The 17,959-nt window shown below is 44.4% G+C and overlaps 2 protein-coding genes across 13 annotated transcripts in view; one reads left to right on the top strand and one right to left on the bottom strand.

Annotated features, from left to right (window-relative positions):
- The first annotated feature begins 649 nt into the window (after positions 1 to 649).
- On the top strand, positions 650 to 15,458 carry LOC144586230 (uncharacterized). Its single transcript, XM_078384069.1, has 4 exons — positions 650 to 4,286; positions 5,722 to 5,880; positions 6,494 to 6,567; positions 7,993 to 15,458. The coding sequence occupies exons 1-4, from the start codon at positions 4,145 to 4,147 to the stop codon at positions 9,361 to 9,363; spliced, it is 1,746 nt and encodes a 581-aa protein (XP_078240195.1). The 5' UTR covers positions 650 to 4,144; the 3' UTR covers positions 9,364 to 15,458.
- LOC110081139 (methyl-CpG-binding domain protein 1) overlaps positions 15,149 to 17,959 on the bottom strand; it is an 83,722-nt gene continuing 80,911 nt past the window's right edge. For all 12 annotated transcript variants that reach the window (XM_020797604.3, XM_072991292.2, XM_072991293.2 and 9 more), the window contains one exon: positions 15,149 to 16,675. In XM_020797604.3, coding sequence (XP_020653263.3) covers positions 16,214 to 16,675 — 462 coding nt within the window. In that variant the 3' untranslated portion in view covers positions 15,149 to 16,213. The remainder of the gene's footprint in view (positions 16,676 to 17,959) is intronic.

Genomic DNA, 17,959 nt, shown 5'->3' on the forward strand with positions numbered 1-17,959 from the left:
TACATCAATTTTTGTTTCTATCAGGCTGTCTGTCTCTGACTATAGTTTTTTTCTCTTGAAAGCTAATAGAAACTTCAAATTAAAATGATCAGGCAGTTTTCAGTCTGTGCCATGTCCTATTTGTTTGATAATCATCTCATTTTTCATTCTGTGTAATTTTTTTAAATGAACCTTCACATTAAATTATAATTTCCCCCATAAAATGTTCCTTCTGACATATGCGTTGCCCAAGACAGGTCCCTTTTCGGATGCAGGTTTTTGACAGGGTCCTGAGGGGCCTCAGTCATGACCCTCTTTAGAAATACTTAGTGGACTCACGGGAGGACTGCCTTGGGAAGCTGCAAAGCCAGCGTCCACCAGGACCTGACTCTTCTCCGCCCCACTCTGGGGCAGCCACCCAATCCTCAAACTCACTCTCTTCCTTCTCTTCACTACGGACTGCCTTCAGCTCACCCTTGGGCTCCCCTTTTATTCTCTTCCTGGTGGGAGATATTATTTTCCTATTTTTCCTGACTTTCTGGCCCCTCTGGGTTTCTCTAGTCTCCTGGCCCCAGTGGAGAGTCCAGTCCAGGATAATATTCAAGAAAAGGGATCCATCTTGTGCCTACCACATATCCTTGGCAGGGGACCCACGGAGACCCAGTGGGACATGGAGGCAGATCTATTCTGAGCACCCAAGCTCACCCCATCACAAGATCTTATGTTTAAAATGGTTTTATACGTCTCGGTAACATGCCCTGAGATCTTGTGATGCAGGGTGGCTATAAACATTATAAATAAACAGACAAAATTCCCTAAAGTGTGAAACAAAACCACTAAATAACTACAAAGTTCCTTTGAATCTGACAAAGCTATCCTGCTCTAAAAGATCTATCTATTCCCACATCCTGTTTCCCACAGCAGCTGCTCAGATGACTTCAAGAAGTTGCCAGACAGACCACAAAAGACAAGTGACTGATATTCAGAGGCTTTTCTGCCTTTGAGTACCTTCCTTTATATAATATTTATAGGCAGGGTTGAAGAGGGACAGCAACCGTATTCCTAGTCTGGAAGCAAATCTAAATGTTGCTTCTGGCTTTTTAAAATAGAAAACTTTAAATAACTAGTAGTTGCAATTATAAAACATTGTCATAACTTCTTGGAAGTACTACCTAAAGTACGAAAGTAAAGTCTTGGTCCCATCGTTGCTTGTTGTGAGTCTTGGGGAGATTATGTTGCAGGAGAAGGTCCCGGATGGAACACAGAGCACCTGGTGGAAGCAACAAGAGGTACACAGTGGAAGAACAGACACACAGAGAGAGAGAGAGAGAGAGAGAGAGAGAGGAGAGTCAGTAAGAAGGGAAGGGTGAGGAAAGAAGAAATGAAAGGAATAGGGGAGATAGAACATACCAGCACCATTATCTCCTGAAACCAGGAAGGATTGTATAGCTGGTCCTCTAGACCTGTGGTCCCCAACCTTGGGCCTCCAGATGTTCTTGGGCTACAACACCCAGAAGCCTTCACCACCACCTCTGCTGGCCAGGATTTCTGGGAGTTGAAGTCCAAGAACATCTGGAGGCCCAAGGTTGAGGACCACTGCTCTAGACATCTGTGGCAAACAAGTCAAACCTGGAAAGGAGGGAGTTAAGTCTACAAATGAGCCTCCATCTAAGCTGGCAGAAGATCCATTGGTCTAGATTCCAACCCTGCCTCTCCCTGCCTCCCAGTCTTCCTAGCTGTGCCTGGACCATTGTCCTGAAGCAATGCAGAAACATGGGAGAAACACGGATGCCCAGAGCCATTGTTTGTGTCCACTGGCTCGGTTCTGCCTCCTGCAGAGTTGGCTGCCTCATCTGGCCAGAGAACTCCTGTAGCACAAGGCTAAACACCTGGGAAGCCTGGCTGCAACTCATTCCCATTCCATGTTGCTTCCTCTTAACACAGAAGTGCCCAAAGCTGCTTTATACAAGGACCAAGAGAAGGGCCTCCCTTAAGACACAAGGAAGGTTGTATGGGAAGATATAGTCGGCCAGATGGCCTGGACCCAAGCCTTATAGGACTTTATAGGTCATAACTAGCACGTTGAAATTGGGCTTGGGCTTGGACCTGGACCAGTAGCCAGTGTCGCTGCTGTAAGAGGGAAGTTATAAACTCCCTGTAATCAGCCTCAGTCTGTAGTCTGGCTGAAGCCATTTTGTACCCGCAGAAATTTCTGAGACATGTTGGAAGGCAGCCCCATGTAGAGTGTCTTTTAATAATCCAGATAGCATGCAATTAAGGCATGGGTTACTGTAGCCAGATCAGATGTTTCAAGGAATACACACAGCTGGTGCACTAGCAAATGCCCTCCTGATCACTGCCAAAACCGGGGCCTCCAGACTCATTCATGAGTCAAGGATACTTCCCCAACTGCGACCCTGGTTTTTCATGGGCAGAGCAATCCCATCAAACACATATAGAATGGCTATTCCCTGATCTGCCTTTTGATTGACCAGGAGCACCTCTGCCTTGTCTGGATTAAGCTTCCCTCCCTGATTGCCCTCATCAATCCATTACCCATAATAGACACTGGTTTAGAACAGGAACAGATTCCTTGGAGTTACATGGAAAGCAGAGATGGCTGGATCTCATCCTCATCCTAGTGGCACCAAATTCCATAATTCCAGACAACCACTCCCAGGAGTTTCATGTAAATATTAAATAGCATGCGGAGGTTGGGGGAAAGACAAGGCCGTACCTTGTGAGATGTCAAAGGTCAAGGCTTTGAACAGGAATCCCCCAGCACCACCTTCTGAGCTCGCTGTTCCAAGAAGCACCAAAGCCACTGCAAAACAGTGCCTCCGAGTCCCATCCCAGAGAGATGATGCAGAAGGACACCATGGTCAGTGGCATCAAATGCCATTGAGAGGTGCAGCAGAACAAACAGAGACACACTCCCTCTGTCTAGTTTCTAATGTAAGTTGTTCACTAAGGCAACCCAAGCAGCCTCTGTCCCATAACCAGGTCTGAATCCAGATTGAAATGGATCCAGGATCCTGATAATTGCTTTTGTTGTATTTTTATTCTTAGGATAGGGCCAGGTACTTGGCTAATTTTTTGCCCCTGGTGGCAAAATAAGTTGCCTATCTCATTGCTAAGAGTGTAGTGTAGCAGGTGAGCAAAATACGGCCCTCCAGATGTTGCTGAACTGCAACTCCCATAATTCCTAGCCCACACAGCCGATAGTGAGGAGATTTGGGCCTAGCCCACACAGTGAGGAATGTTGGGATTTGCAGTTCAGGAACATCTGAAGGACCGCAATTTGCCCAGGTCTGGTAGTGGATAGGGTGAGGAGTTACAACCCAGGAGGAAAACACAAGAGGGTAACAGGCTCTCACCACTTACTGAAGGCATGTATTGCACTGTCAAACAGCTCTTACAGTCAAAACTTTCTTCCCAGAATTCAGGTGAAATTTCCTTTCCTGCCATTTCAATCTATCAGTCTGGGTCTCACCTTCTGGAGCTACGGAAAACAAGCTTGCTCCACCTTCCACAAGACAGCCCTTCAAATAGTTGAAGATGGCTACCATATCCATCCATCCTCTCTTTTTCATGTCAAACATGCCCATCTCCCGCAACCATCCTTGGTTTCCAGATCATTGCTCATCGTGGTCATCCCACTATGGACACATTCTAGCTTGCTAAGATCTTCCTTAAACTGCAGTGCCCAGAACTGGACAGAATATTCGAGGTGAGTATAGCAGGATAGAATGGTACCACTGCTTTCCTCAATCTGAACACTAGATAGATTCCTGTTCATACAACCAAGTATTGCATTTGCTTTTTTCCCTCCTATGTCACACTCTCGACTCATGTTTAGCTTGTGGCCTGCTAAGACCCTTGGCTCCTTTTCACATGTACCCCTGCCAAGCCAGTTGTCACCTAGTCTTGCATCTGTGAGCCTCCCATTGGCTTGCTCAGACAGAGAAGCAGCGAAGCATTGGACTGTATCAGCTTTGAAGGTGCACATGGCTGTTCCAGGACTCAGTAATGGGAACTTGGCCATTTTCTGAGGTTGAGGTGACACCAGTATACATATTCTATAGTGAGACAGTTTTGACAGCTCCACCTCTTCCTTGCAGGGTTTAAAGACCTAGGCTGTGCTTGCGTAGCTTTCACTGTTGAGATGAGGATCCCCAGGTTTGCTGTTCTCCTCCTCTTCATCCTCCTAGGAAAGAATAATGGGGTCATTATTGACAGATGTAACTTGATAGCTGCCCTCTGGAACCAGGGGTTGGAGGGGTTCGCAGGTGCCACAATAGCAGACTGTAAGTACCTCTCATTTCATTCAGCCTCTCTCTCTCTCTCTCTCTCTCTCTCTGTCTGCCTGCAGCCAGCTCACTGTTTCATTTGCAACAGCAATCCCAGGCTTAACGCACATGGAGACCTCATCATCATCATGTGGCATCAAGTCAATTCTGACTTACCGCAATCCTTTTTAGGGTTTTCCAGGTAAAGAACACTCTGAAGTGGTTTCCCATTCCCTTCTCCTGGAGGCTTCCTGGGACTGTGCAGCTTGCCCCGAGGCCATTCAGGCCAGCCCTCCTTGCAGGAGGCATGGGGGGGGGAATCGGACTTCCAACCTGTGGCTTCTCAGCCAAATACCTAAACCACTGAGCTACACAGCCAATCTACATAAAGATCTAAAGGCATGCATATTTAAATCTCTGTGAAAAGGTCTAAACGTTAAATGAATTAAGCCCACACCAAGAATAGTCGCATGGATGCGGTTTTCATGGGTGGGTGGCTGTGCTGTCTCATGAGATTTTTGACACAGGTGGAATATCCAAATGGTGTGTAGCACAATACCATTTAGTAGAGGGCCACAAATGTAAACATTATTCAGACTGCAGCATCCAAAGTGTGGAAAACGTAGGTATCTAGTGTAGCATTGCTGCACTATCACTGCTCCCAGACTCTGGACTCCCACGGGAGGCCAGGCTGGCCCCATCTTTGCTGTCCTTCCACAAGCAGGTGCAGACCTTTCTCTTCAAACAAGCTTTCCCTTAGTGACAGTCTATTGTTATTAGTTTTATTTATATGCTGCATTTCTCCCAACAAGAGACCCAAAGCAGCTCACAACATTGAAATTCACACAATTTAAAAACACAAGTTAAATATTAAAAAATAAATTAAACAATATATGATTTAAGAATTAAATTAAAAGATTAAAATAAATCTAGGAGACAATAAAGAGGATTGTATTTTTCTGCTTCTGAATATTTTTGTAATGCTTTTGCATTAATATCATGTTATTAATTTAATATTTGAATAATTTACTTTTTTTAAAATTTTATTTATTCATTCATTCATTCTTCCATTTTTTTTAACCAACGAATTAGTTCAGGGCACTACTCTGGGTGGTTAGCTAGACAAAAAGTTTAAATAAATAAATAACACTGTCATCTACTGCATTTTCAGGTGATTTAAATTTTGAAGGTTCAGCTTAGAGCTCTATTAAGCTGGTTTTTTATGGATTTTTTTAAGTAAAAGATTATATGCTGCATTTGATGGGTAATTTCACCCATATCTGGAATGGTCATCAGCATAACCAATGGCAAGGGATGACAGGAGATATCGTCCAGCTGTACAGGGAAAACAGCCCTACACTTCCTCCCATTGCTGTTTTAACAGCTCTGTAAGAGGGATTCAGATGAGTCGTCTGCTTCCACTAAATTTTAGTCTGCTTTTCTCTGCCTGCAGGGATTTGTTTGGTTTTCCACAGCAGCGGTTTTGACACTTCGGCCCAAAATGTGGGGCCAAAGGCCAGCAACCATGGCCTCTTCTTGCTCAGCTCCCTCTGGTGGTGCAACAATTCCAAGACCCCATACGCACGCAACTACTGCAACTTAAGTTGTGAAGGTAACCAACTGCAGCTCAGCAAACACTTTTAAAAATGAGAGATGCCCCCTGTTTCTACAACACACATTTTTGTTATCCAAGAGACATGTGCACAAACATAAGCTACAGTTAGAAGACATCACCAGACAGGGTGGTTGGTTGGGTGATGGAATCAGGGGCCTTTCCTTCCTTCTAGTGGCCAAGAATAATGCTTAATCATTGACAGATAATGGAATTATTATAGAATTATCTATATAATTTTATGTATTATAAAGAGGAAAAGTTGTCCATAAAGTCAACTTTTTTTTTGCAATTCCAGAAATACCCAATACCTGCTCCATAAGTATCCTAGCCAATATTTACATGGCTGGAATTCCAACTACGAAAGCTGTCCCTGTGGCCTGATGAGGTGCCAGTCACGTGTCAGGCCACCAGCAGCTCAGACCTCCTCCAATTCCCCAGGGCAGCTTCTGCAGTTAGAGCACCATGCATGTAGAAATACCAAATAAGATATTAGCGAGTGCAGGCCATCGTTTTTCTTCATTAACATGTCTCATGACATGTTGACATCATTAAATGCCCCAACTGATTTTTAATCTCATTTTCCGACTCACCCAAATCCTCTCTCCTCCAGCGCTCCAAGATGGAGACATTGCCGATGACATCTCCTGTGCAAAGCAAGTTGCGGAAGAGAGCAAAGGCCTCGGAGCATGGTAAACAGGGACAAGATGGCTGTCTCTATCCTGAGTGTCGCTGTTACTCTGGAGTGTGGGCTGATACAAATGTGGGAGAATGTTGTATATTTGTTTGAAAAAATTTACCACAATTCACCCATTTCCTCATTATTCAGGATGGAAAGAACTTCAGCTTTTAAAAAACTGAATGTGGGAGGGAGAAAAACCAATAGATCCTCCCCCCCAATTACTAATTAGTGGACTTCAAAAAAGGGTAACAGAGGCCTTCCAGATGATTTCCACTTCTGCCACTTAGTTTTGACCATTTTTGTTCTGAGCTGGCCTGAAAACAGCCTCTTTTTCCAGCGTTTATTAGAACTGGCATCCACAAGTTCCTCCCCACGCCACTCCCGCCACCTTTCCATGCGGCAGCCGTAGAAACAAATGACTCGCACAATTGCAGAGAGAGGGGCTTCTTGCTCCCTTTGTAGCTGAAGGTCCATCACCCTGAAGAAAAAGCACTCAAGAAAAAGCAACAGTGAGGCAAGCAAGTGGCATTTCCCAGCAGCTGCTGAGGACTACAAGGGTCTCCACCCCCCCACCTGGTCCTTGCCAAGCTGAGGGGAAAGGATAATGTCCAGTCCTTCATATATTTTGACCTCCTCCTCAACTCTTTAAAAGTGGGTGGGAAGTGTTGAATGGACCGGTTGCTGACTGACCTGGTGCTTGCCTTGATGGTTGTATCTTCTCATCGCCGGCTGTCATGCCACTTCCCAACTTCTGCTTGGAATCACCTCCCCTTCACACCCAGTCCCTGTCCGTCTGAGGGAGAGGACAAGAATAAATCCCCCCCCCCAAGGGAGCTGACAGGTCAGGTTGTAACTACCCTGAATGGAATTGAGTTTGTTTTTGCACACATCCGTCTGTCCGTCCATCCATCCGTTCGTTTAGGTGGACAGAGGAAGTAGTTTAATTCCAGGGTAGCACAAAAATCTTTTTAAAAAACCAAGGGAGAAAAGACACGCTTCAGACAGTGAGGGAAGCATCACAGAGTAAAAAAAAGACACACACACACACACACATTAGAACAAAAGAGGTAGAAAAAAATAAACCAGAGGTTTAAGTAGGGGTGCAAAGTGTGGGGAAATAAAAAGAAATAACACTTGAAATAAGGGGAACATCACCTGCACCTTGGGGGAATTTCTAATATGATCCAAACCTGAAAGGGAACTTAAATGGGGACAAATGCGACATCCAAAGGATCCTAGAATTAAACGTGGCATCCAACAAAGAAGAACAACCCAGTTACAGGCAGAAAGTTGATTCCAACCATAGAATCTGGTACTACGTGTATAGAATAGCATCACGTGCCAAGAGGGTTTCATTTCCAGAAGGCAGTTTTCCCACTTTTTCCAACCAAGCATGTATTGATTCAAATGTATTAACAGTACTTTGACAGATAATTTCTTGTTACAGGAGAGCCTGGAGGACACACTGCAGGGGAAACGATCTCAGGCAATATGTCACGGGCTGTGAGTTTGAAGAATTCACTACCGCAGCATCAGCCCCAGTAAAAATTCCTCCTGCTGACCATCAGGCTAATAGCACACTTCCAGGTCCTGCAAAGCCCACAGTCTCAATTGAGGAGCCCCCCAAAGCTACACAAGGCAGCACAAGGCCTCCAAAGCCTACTACCGCGATCAAGGAGGCCTCCAAAGCTACCATGCCAGTGAAGCATCCTCCCAAAGCTACTGCTGCAATCAAGAAATCCCCTGAAGTTATCCCACCAGACATTGCGCCTTCCAAAACAACCTTGTTGGTTAAGGAGCTTCCCAAACCTACCCCACCAGTCAGGCATCCACCCAAAACAACTACCGCAGGTAAGGGACCCCCTGCAACCATTCCACCAGTCAGGAGCCCTGCAAAGCCTGTTAAATCAATCGAAGAGTCCCAACAAACCATGCCACCAGTCAGACATTCTCCCAAACCTACTGTTGCAATCAAGCCCTCTGAAACTACCCCACCACTCATGGGGTTTCCAAAACCTACTTTCCTGGTTAAGGAGCCTCCCCAAGGCACACCACCAGCCAAATATCCTTCAGAAACTGCTATTGCAATTGAGGAGCTCCCCAAAGTCACCCCACCAGTTAACGGTTCTCAAAAACCTACTGTGCCCATCAAAGAGCCCCCTGAAACAATGCTACCACCCAGACACTCTCCCAAACCTACTGTTGCAATCAAGGATCTTTCCAAAGGCACATCACCACTCAAGGAACCTGCAAAGCCTACTGTCTCAGTCCGAGAGCCCTCCAAAGCTACCCCACTAGCTAGGGAGCCTCCAAAACCTACTATCACCATCAAAGAGCCCCCTGAAGCCACTGCACCTGCAAGACAACCTCCACAACCTACCAGTGCAATTAAGGAGCCCCTTGAAGCCACAGCACCAGCCAGGGAGCCTCCAAAACCTACTGCTTCCATCCAGGAGACCCCCAAAGTTTTCCCACCAGCCAGGGAGCCTCCCAAACCTACTGTTTCTATCCAGGAGCCCCCCAAAATCACCATACCAGCCAGGGAGCCTCCCAAACCTACTGTTTCCATCCAGGAGCCCCCCAAAATCACCCTACCAGCCAGGGAGCCTCCCAAACCTACTGTTTCCATCCAGGAGACCCCCAAATTCATCCCACCAGCCAGGGAGCCTCCAAAACCTACTATTCCAATCAAGGAGCCTCCTGAAGACACTCCACCAGCCGGGGAGCCTCCAATCCCTTCCATCCCAATCAAGGAGCCTCCTGAAGCCACCCTACCCAGCCCAGGGTCCTCCAGAATCTAGCATTCCAAACAAGGAACCTGCTTTCCCAGAAAGCCATGCCCCACAAGCCAGTGCTTCATGATTCAAAGAACCTGTATTTGCCAACCTCCCAGGCAAGGCTATTCTACCGTGTCTCTTGAGAAGTCTTCACATTCCCACAAATACCCTTTTCTCAATCATTGGTCTCATGAACCCCTCTCTCTCTCCTCTGAAGGTCTTCAAAAGTCCATTGTTTTCCTAAGCAGACTCAGTCAGCAAAGTGATCAAGCCGGACTTTAAAAAAAAAAAAATCAAGTTTTTCCCTGTGGTTTTATAGCATGTCATGGACAGTGAGAAAGCCTAAACATTTGCTGGACTGAATCCATCACTATAGCTACTCCTTTTTAGAAATAAGTGTTTTATACTTTGTTATCTGCAAAAGCATGTTCCTAATAGAATTACACAGCAAACAGGGGTTACAAAAAATAAGGGACATTCATATTCACAATGTAATATGAAATTCTAGAAGGTCTTATTAATGTATCTGCAGATGGATTGCCAGGAAATGCTATCAAATAATGCAAGATACTGTATTTTTTTAAAAAAAGTCTTTTATTTGTCTTGGACCTAGTATTTTTCTCAGGGCTTGGAAACATTCCTTGTTAATCTTTATGAGTCGCTTGTTAGAAACAACATTTTGCAATAAGCAGATATTGCCTGTTATATGTTAATAACATCTTAGAAATCTCAACATTATCCTTTGCCACAGAACCCCTCACACAGATAAAGCCATTGCTTATAGTGCATTATTTCTAAGCTCTGCCATTAATATTGTTAATAAAGCAAAAAATAAACTTGGAAACGTTTGGAGCCCTGTTTCCCTTTCAGTGCTGTATAAGAGATAAATATAACTGCAATCATGATTGTGTGACTGTTTTATGAATGAACCTCTAGTGAATCTATTTATTTAAAATAATTTATCCCACTTTTCTCCTTTAAAAAAGGAGCCAAGGCAGCTTACATCAAGACAATATTAAGCACTAAAAACAGTAAATTATTCAAATATTTTTAAAAACTTAAATACTGTAAACATTATATTAAAATGTTAGGCAAAAGCTTTACTAAAATAGATTTTAAAGCAGCAAAAATCCAAACCATTGTGTTTTAAAACCTCTTAGACAGCCAGTGACTCAGGAATAGCCTGCTTGAAGAAAAAGATTTTCATTTCTTTGCAAAAGGACAGCAAAGATGGGGTCAGCCTGGACTCTTGTGGAGGTTCCAGAGTCTGGTAGCAGCAAGAGGGACGTTGCTGTCCTGTATCCCTACCAAACACACATACAAGGGTGGTGGGATTCAGAGAAAAGCCTCCTCTGATGATCTTAACAAATGAGTCGGCTGGTAAAGGGAGATGTGATACTTGAGATGGCTTGAATCCAACCAACCGTCACTATAATGCCAGATGTTTTTACTAGGACATTTACTGATTCATGGATCTGATCTGGTGCATATCCAAGTGTGATGGTCAAGGTAGGCATCACTCCCACACCCCATAAACTTGCACAATAAAACGTTGCTTCAGTGAGCACCGTGACAGCTTTGGAGCTTAACAATTTTGTAGCAAAAGTCTACAAGGTGAACAACTGTGAGTCTGGATAGCAACAGTGTGAGCTTTCATGGATTTTGCTTCCTCAGACCCTGGAGTGCAAATACATGACCAGTGTATTTATAGAGTCCCACAATAAGGTGAGGATACAGATAATCAATCAATTAATTAATTAATTAATAACAGTGGTTATTTACATAGTTCATTACTTTAATTAGCAGATCCTGATCAGGCCATTAGTTGTAGGCAAGGTGCCGCAGGGATGCTAGGTTTTTTTTAAAATCGGACAGAGGTCAGCATCTATTGAAACATGCAACTGTTTTATACCCATATCACAGAAAGTCATCAATAATTGTGGTATGCTCAGAACCCTTGATCTCTATTGAGGCCCTTGGAGATGCTCTGTAATATTTTTATGTAGTCCTCTTGAATCACTCTTTGTAATTCCTTTTCATTTTTCTGTAACACTTTGAAATACTGTACGTAACAAATCCACAGCAGGGAGGGTGAAGTTTGCTGAAACCTCTTTCTCTGTCTCGCAACTCCTGATGTCAGATTTGACCCTTTTGCACAGAGGTTGTCCTGTCTGACCTTTGTAGAAAGCAAGGTAGAAGATGGTAGAAGATGGCATAAATCACATGAGAGGTGTAACAAGTAAATCAATCCGCTGACATTGTTGATGCCCTTGATGGTGATGCTGGTGCCAATATGGGGGCACACACTAAAATTGAAATGTTAGTCTTTAAAGCACTGCAGTATTTAATTTTTCTCCTTTTCTTTTGCCAGCACACTAAGACAGACTAACAGTTACTTCATTGGCAAGTGATTCCAGGATTTTTGTTATGCTTCCATCTGACATTGCCCCCATATACATGCAACAATGTCAGATCAATATTGTACCAGTGGGCCAAATTCAAGAACAATTAAATAATGCACTTCTATCACTCACTTACAGGGACATGGTGGGGCTGCGGGTTAAACGGTAAAACCTCTGGGCTGCAAAGTTGAAAGATCAGCAGTTCAAATCCATGCAACGTAGTGAGCTCCCATTGCTTGTTCCACCTCTTGCCAACCTAGCAGTTTGAAAGCATATAAAAATGCGACTAGATAAACAGGTACCACGATGCTGGGAAGGTAACGGCGTTCCATGTCTAGTCGCACTGGCCATGTGACCACGGAAACTGTCTACGGAGGAACACTGGCTCTACGGCTTGGAGACAGGGATGAGCACCTCCCCCTAGAGTCAGGACTGGACAAATTGTCAAGAGGAACCTTTACCTATCACTCGTTTCCTACAGGACATACACATACACACACAGAGAGAGCTTCATAGCGCTTAAAGCATTCTCTGGGCAGTTTATAATTTTTAAGTTTGATGGCTCAAGGTTGACTTAGACTGCAGTTTAACCACTGCACCATGGGGGGTTGTCATCTTAACTGGTTTTATTGGCTACTCAATAGATCATACAAGTCATCTCCCTAGTCCCTTCCCCAGTTCCCAACAGTCCTTTGCCTTGGACCCTGGCTAGGCAGCAGCCAAAAAATTAAAAGACGCCTGCTTCTTGGGAGGAAAGCAATGATAAACCTAGACAGCATCTTTAAAAGCAGAGACATCATCTTGCTGACAAAGATCTGCATAGTCAAAGCTATGGTTTTTCCAGTAGCAATGTATGGAAGTGGGAGCTGAAGCATAAAAAAAGCTGACCGCCGAAGAATTGATGCTTTTCAATTGTGGTGCTGGAGGAGACTCTTGGGAGTCCCCTGGACTGCAAAGAGAACAAACCTATCCATTTTGAAGGAAATCAACCCTGAGTGCTCACTGGAAGGACAGATCCTGAAGCTGAGGCTCCAATATTCTGGCCATCTCATGAGAAGAGGACACTCTTTGGAAAAAGACCTTGATGTTAGGAAAGTGTGAGGGCAGGAGGAGAAGGGGACGTCAGAGGATGAGATGGTTGGACAATGTCATCGAAGCAACCAACATGAATTTGACCAAACTCTGGGAGGCAGTGGAAGACAGGAGGGCCTGGTGTGTTCTGGTCCATGGGGTCTCTAAGAGTTGGACATGACTAAACGACTAAACAGCAACAATCATCATAGGGTTTTTATCATAAGGAAAATTCAGCAAGCGTTTATTATTGCCCCTTTGAACAGTTCTACAAGTTAGCTTGAGTGTCACCACCATTACCTTTCTGCCAGTGTCATCTTCAGCTTTCGCTGTTGCCCAGTAACTACTTTGAAGAGGACGGAGGCATCTTACTCTCAGCTATGAATTCCGCCTTGGGTGACCTTACTAGGCTTCCAGAGCAGTGATGGTATCTTGCCCTTGTGACAGAATTGCTCTGTTTCACTGACACTCTCAAAACGCTCCTGAGTTACATCTGACAACACTACCTTACTAACACAGCTCTGTTCCAGAACAATCTCCTTTCAACCTCCTGGTATGGAATTGTAATCAAGTGTAATTTAGATGGTATATCAACCCCTGAGATAACAGGTTGTGTCAAATTGGTAAGAGCTACGGGCATTTTACCGTGAGATTAATGAGATCTGAGCTCCATGGTCTCTTGAGGCAAGTGAAGTGCTACCAATGTTCACACTGATCTTTTTGCTTGGACCTTCCTGAATGCCCTGGAGACAAAAGAAATAAAGGGAAGGAACAACACAGTCCCCAGCACCATGGGGAGGACAGACTATCTACTTCTATACTCCCAAGAGTGAACATCGAGCAATGTACTTCTGAACCTTGACGTTCTGGTGAGGCAAATAGGCCCATCATGAGCACACCCACCTTCTCTACTATTGCGCCGAACACCTGGGAATGGAAGGCCTACTCCCCAATTCCACATCTGTTCGTCTCAATCAAACTACCTTTTCAGCAGGAATTCCCTTCACATGAATTGCAGATAAAAGACAAGAGATTCTTCTCTGCCCCAGAGAAGTCTCAATTCTCCCATGAGGCCTCTCAATCTCGTGTCCCCTTATTTCACAGTATGTCTCAGACCTAGAAGTTGAGTTCTCTGGAAAACCTGAACTCTGTAGCTAAGGCAAGACTGAAAACTGGGAGGATACATTCTCCATCAGGGGAAGGCATCTCCAAAGATGACCAATGTATGATCTGGAGTGAATAGAAGATGGTTATCCACTCTCAGATACCCTCCTCCACTGCCAGAAAATGGTGAGTTCTTACTTCAGCTACACACAACTCTTGCTGAATTTCTAAGGAGGAACAAACCTGGCCACCAAGCTTGCAAAAAGTTCTCATTTATGCTCTAATTTGTCTCTAAATAGGACTTGTTTTCTTCTTCCAGCACATTTCTCCTCATCTTTTTTGGTACCAGGTGAAGATATATACGTATTTTATTAAACCATCTCTTCTTGACAGAAGGTTTCAATGCTTCAGACTGTTGGCTTACAGTCTTTTTCCTGAAAGTGTGCCACAATTGGTAAATCTATTTGAATAGTTCATACATCATACATCACATTAAACGTTATAACAAAATAACCCACAGGATGGCTTGGAGTAGGGGTGCTCAAAATCTGGGCCCTACAGCTACTTTGGGCTTTTAATTCCCAGAAGCCCTGTCCAATAATCAAGGACTTGTAGAACTAAGGTCAAAAATATCTGAAGAGTCAAGGTTCAAGAATTACTATGTTTAGAGGCACATAGATAATTCCAGATGAAGTTATGTTGTCTATGGATGGAAGGCCATCTCAGAAATGATACCCTGGCCCTGTGGGTTCATCAGATGAAGTGTAGGAAAAAAGTGGAATTAATGAGACATTCAAGTAGGATAGGAAGTTAGAAGGTGTAAAGACAACAGATGACTTTGTGAATAGGGCACACGGGAGTTTCCACACAGAATACACTTTTAGAATTGTCTAGCAGCTGCCGCTCCCCTTACTCCACAGGGAGCTCATTTCAGGACTGTTAACTTTTGCCTCTTCCATTCTTATTTATTACCCTGGCACCTTCCTTTGCTATTCCAGTGAGTGTTAGAAACCCCCTTTTCCTTGTGCCTTATACACCCAGAAAGAAGAACTGAGGCACAGCCAGACAGGATTAAATAACAAGGGACCGTGAGAAAGACAAGTTAGGAAGGGAGCGAGGGTATCATCCCAACTGCACAATTTAACTGATGACTCTGGCTCTGGGTTATTTGTGCCCACAGGTCAGGATACCTGGACCTGAAGAGAGAGAGAGAGAGAGACAACAAAGCAGCATGTGGTCATTAAAATTTTTAATACATTAAAAAAAATAGAGACCAGTTCTGATTCAACAATTAATTCTTTTCTTGTGAGAGAAAAGAATTACGTGCCCCCACAAAAAAAAACGTAAACGGACTGCTTGAGGCATAAGGGAAAGGGGTCAGGAGCATTTGGTGCTGGTGCTGCAGCCACCACTCACGCTGAAGGAAGACACAAAACCACACGTTAGCAAGTAAAGAACAGCTATGGCTTCTGTAGAACTTCCCTGAACGGAACGTGCCAGAATTCTTCAGCATTCTGAGTGGCCCCCATCTTTTACCCCATGAGTGACATTCAGTTCCAACTTCCCAGCTCCTCAAAACAAACAAACAGAAATCTTCCTGGTCCTCAGACAGAATTAACCATCCAAACGCAACAATCTTGAAAACAAAGAAAACCATGCCCCGGACTACCAGTCAAGTTTTAGATGGAAAATGAAGGAAAGGGGAATCTTTAGGAAAGAGAAAACCTAATCTTCAATCTCATCCTTCCTGTGTTTGGTGTAGGTATTTCCACACTGTGGTCCTAGAAACCTCCAGGAGAGTGATAAGCAGGATGGGCAGGCAAGGAAAACGCAACAAAGGGCCCAGACAGACACATAAGCCACTGCTACACATTTCCCTCCTGTCAACATGTAGAGCTATTTTGCCAAGCATGTGAGGTTTTAATAGTGCTGGGAGCTGGTGATCACCACAAATTGTCAAGATATGCCACAGACCACGCTGCAACTCTGGCAGAAGAAAAGTGGAACGGCCAAAGCAAGACAGGAGACTTGCCTTTAAAAAGACATTTTCTTCTCTGTGCCCAGTTGCAGAAGTAGTCTAGCACAAAAGTGAATGACAAAGACAACAGACGACAAGAGGATTATGACTTGTTGTGCCAAGCTATTGAACAAGAGGGAAAAATATATATAAAGCTATTTATGGCAAGGAATAATCCTTTCAGATTTCCCAGCCTTTTCCAGTGTCAAAATAAAACTTCTGCCCTTCATTGCCCCACAGGGCAGAGTCCCATCACAAATCCCCCCTTCCAGCTTGGTTCTTAACAGGTACCACTTCCTGACGGCCAAGGGTTTAGGCGGCACTGTGGGCAGCAACCCGAGTACACAAGAACATCACAGGCCTCAGACCGTCTGCCCGCATGCCACCCTGCAGGCCAGCCAGAACAAAGCTGATAAGCCTCCAGGTCACAAATAAGTTCCACCACCTCATCAACAGTGGTGAGGCGGGCAGGGTGGCTGGCATAGAGTTTATGGCCAGGGGGCACAGGCAGGTCTCGCACCACCACATGGAAGAAAAGGCCTGGGCGGATGTGGATGACCGCTGCTGACATGGTGGAGTGTTTCGAGCGCTGTACAAGACGCAGGTCAGGGCCACCCACGGGAGGCAGCACTTCCCAATGAGCAGGGAGAGGGATCTCGTTCAGCTCATTCAAGAACTCTCGCAGGACACTGTCCAACTGGTTCAGAGGTTGCACGCCACCCAGGCTGAGGATCTCCATTATCTAGTGCAGAAGAGAAAGAAGAATGCCAGCTTAATACCTTCTGCTTTCCCCTTCATAACACACAAACCATATGACATGGAAAATCTGTGGCAAAACTGACTCATTTCTACTTTCTGGCTCCCTCTCTATAATCTGAAGGAAAAAGGACCATGATAAGCCACTTCCCAGAAAACCCAGAAAACCCCTTCTCCCAAAGTAACCCTCAAAAGGCTGCCGCTTCCCCTAGATTTACACCACCATAGTAAAAAGCCTCCCAATATTGCATCAGTGTCTGGCCATGTGACAGAGCAATTGATAATGCAGTCAAGAGGAAAGAAAGGAATGCAGTACATGAACCAATACTTCTCTGTTTTTGTGTTGTTGTTGTTTTGGAAAAAGAAAAGGCTTTGGTCAGATGGCAGGGAAGCTACTCTAATTTCATTCAGCTTTGGGACAATGCCCAGCACGACATCTAGTCATTCATAAATGAGATTAATTTCATCTGTTGTGACCTAAAGATATGGAACAAGGGGTTTCAAGAACTGCAGCCTACCATGCTCTTATTCAACCACCTTCCCTTCTTTGCAATACCTAATTATTTGAGGAGGTGAGTAGTCTGCCTCAAGGGCAGTAACTAGTAAGGCAGCTCCTAAAGAAATCCTAATTGATCCACAAATATCCCCTCTCTGAACAAAGTACTCAGGCAGATGGCTGCTGTGCAGTTCTTAGAATTCTCAATGAAACTGGTTGTCTGGATCCATTTCCATTTCCAGCTGTGTCCTGGCACAGAAACTGCCCTGATGGATAACTTGCATCAAGAAGACAAGAGAAAGCAACCCAAATAATTCTCCTAGATAATTCTCCAATGCTTTTTAGGAAAAGACCATTTTGTTTTCCTAGGCTTTTAAATCATAGTGATTTTTTAAATTTGGTTTTTTCCTGCTGTTATCGCTTTTAGTACTGCCCTTTAAAATTATTTTTGAATTAGTTATTGGAAATTCTGAAATCAACTTCGGCACAGAAGTGTTTTAAGTAATAAATTTGCAGATGGGAGTGAACCTACCAAAGCAACTTCCACTGGTTTTTATAATGGTGTCCTGCTGCAACCTCACTCAAAAACCTTTTATTATCGGCAAGGAGCTCATCATAAACTATTGAAGCTTCTGCTCTTCTCACTGGACTTGTCACCTGTTCTAGCCTCAACTAGTCCCAGCCTGTCACACCGCCCCCCGCCCCCCCCCCCCAGTTTGCTTATCTCCAGAATATGGGACAAACGGACCCAGCTTCTCCCAATCTTGATCATGG

The sequence above is a fragment of the Pogona vitticeps genome, chromosome 2, assembly GCF_051106095.1.
Source record: "Pogona vitticeps strain Pit_001003342236 chromosome 2, PviZW2.1, whole genome shotgun sequence".
NCBI classification, from domain to species: domain Eukaryota; kingdom Metazoa; phylum Chordata; class Lepidosauria; order Squamata; family Agamidae; genus Pogona; species Pogona vitticeps.

Coding starts and splice junctions, on each gene's coding strand:
- LOC144586230 (XM_078384069.1), top strand. CDS start 4,145: ATGAGGATCCCCAGGTTTGCTGTTCTCCTCCTCTTCATCCTCCTAGGA. Junction 4,287..5,721: donor AGGTGCCACAATAGCAGACT/GTAAGTACCTCT, acceptor CTCTGCCTGCAG/GGATTTGTTTGGTTTTCCAC. Junction 5,881..6,493: donor CTGCAACTTAAGTTGTGAAG/GTAACCAACTGC, acceptor TCTCTCCTCCAG/CGCTCCAAGATGGAGACATT.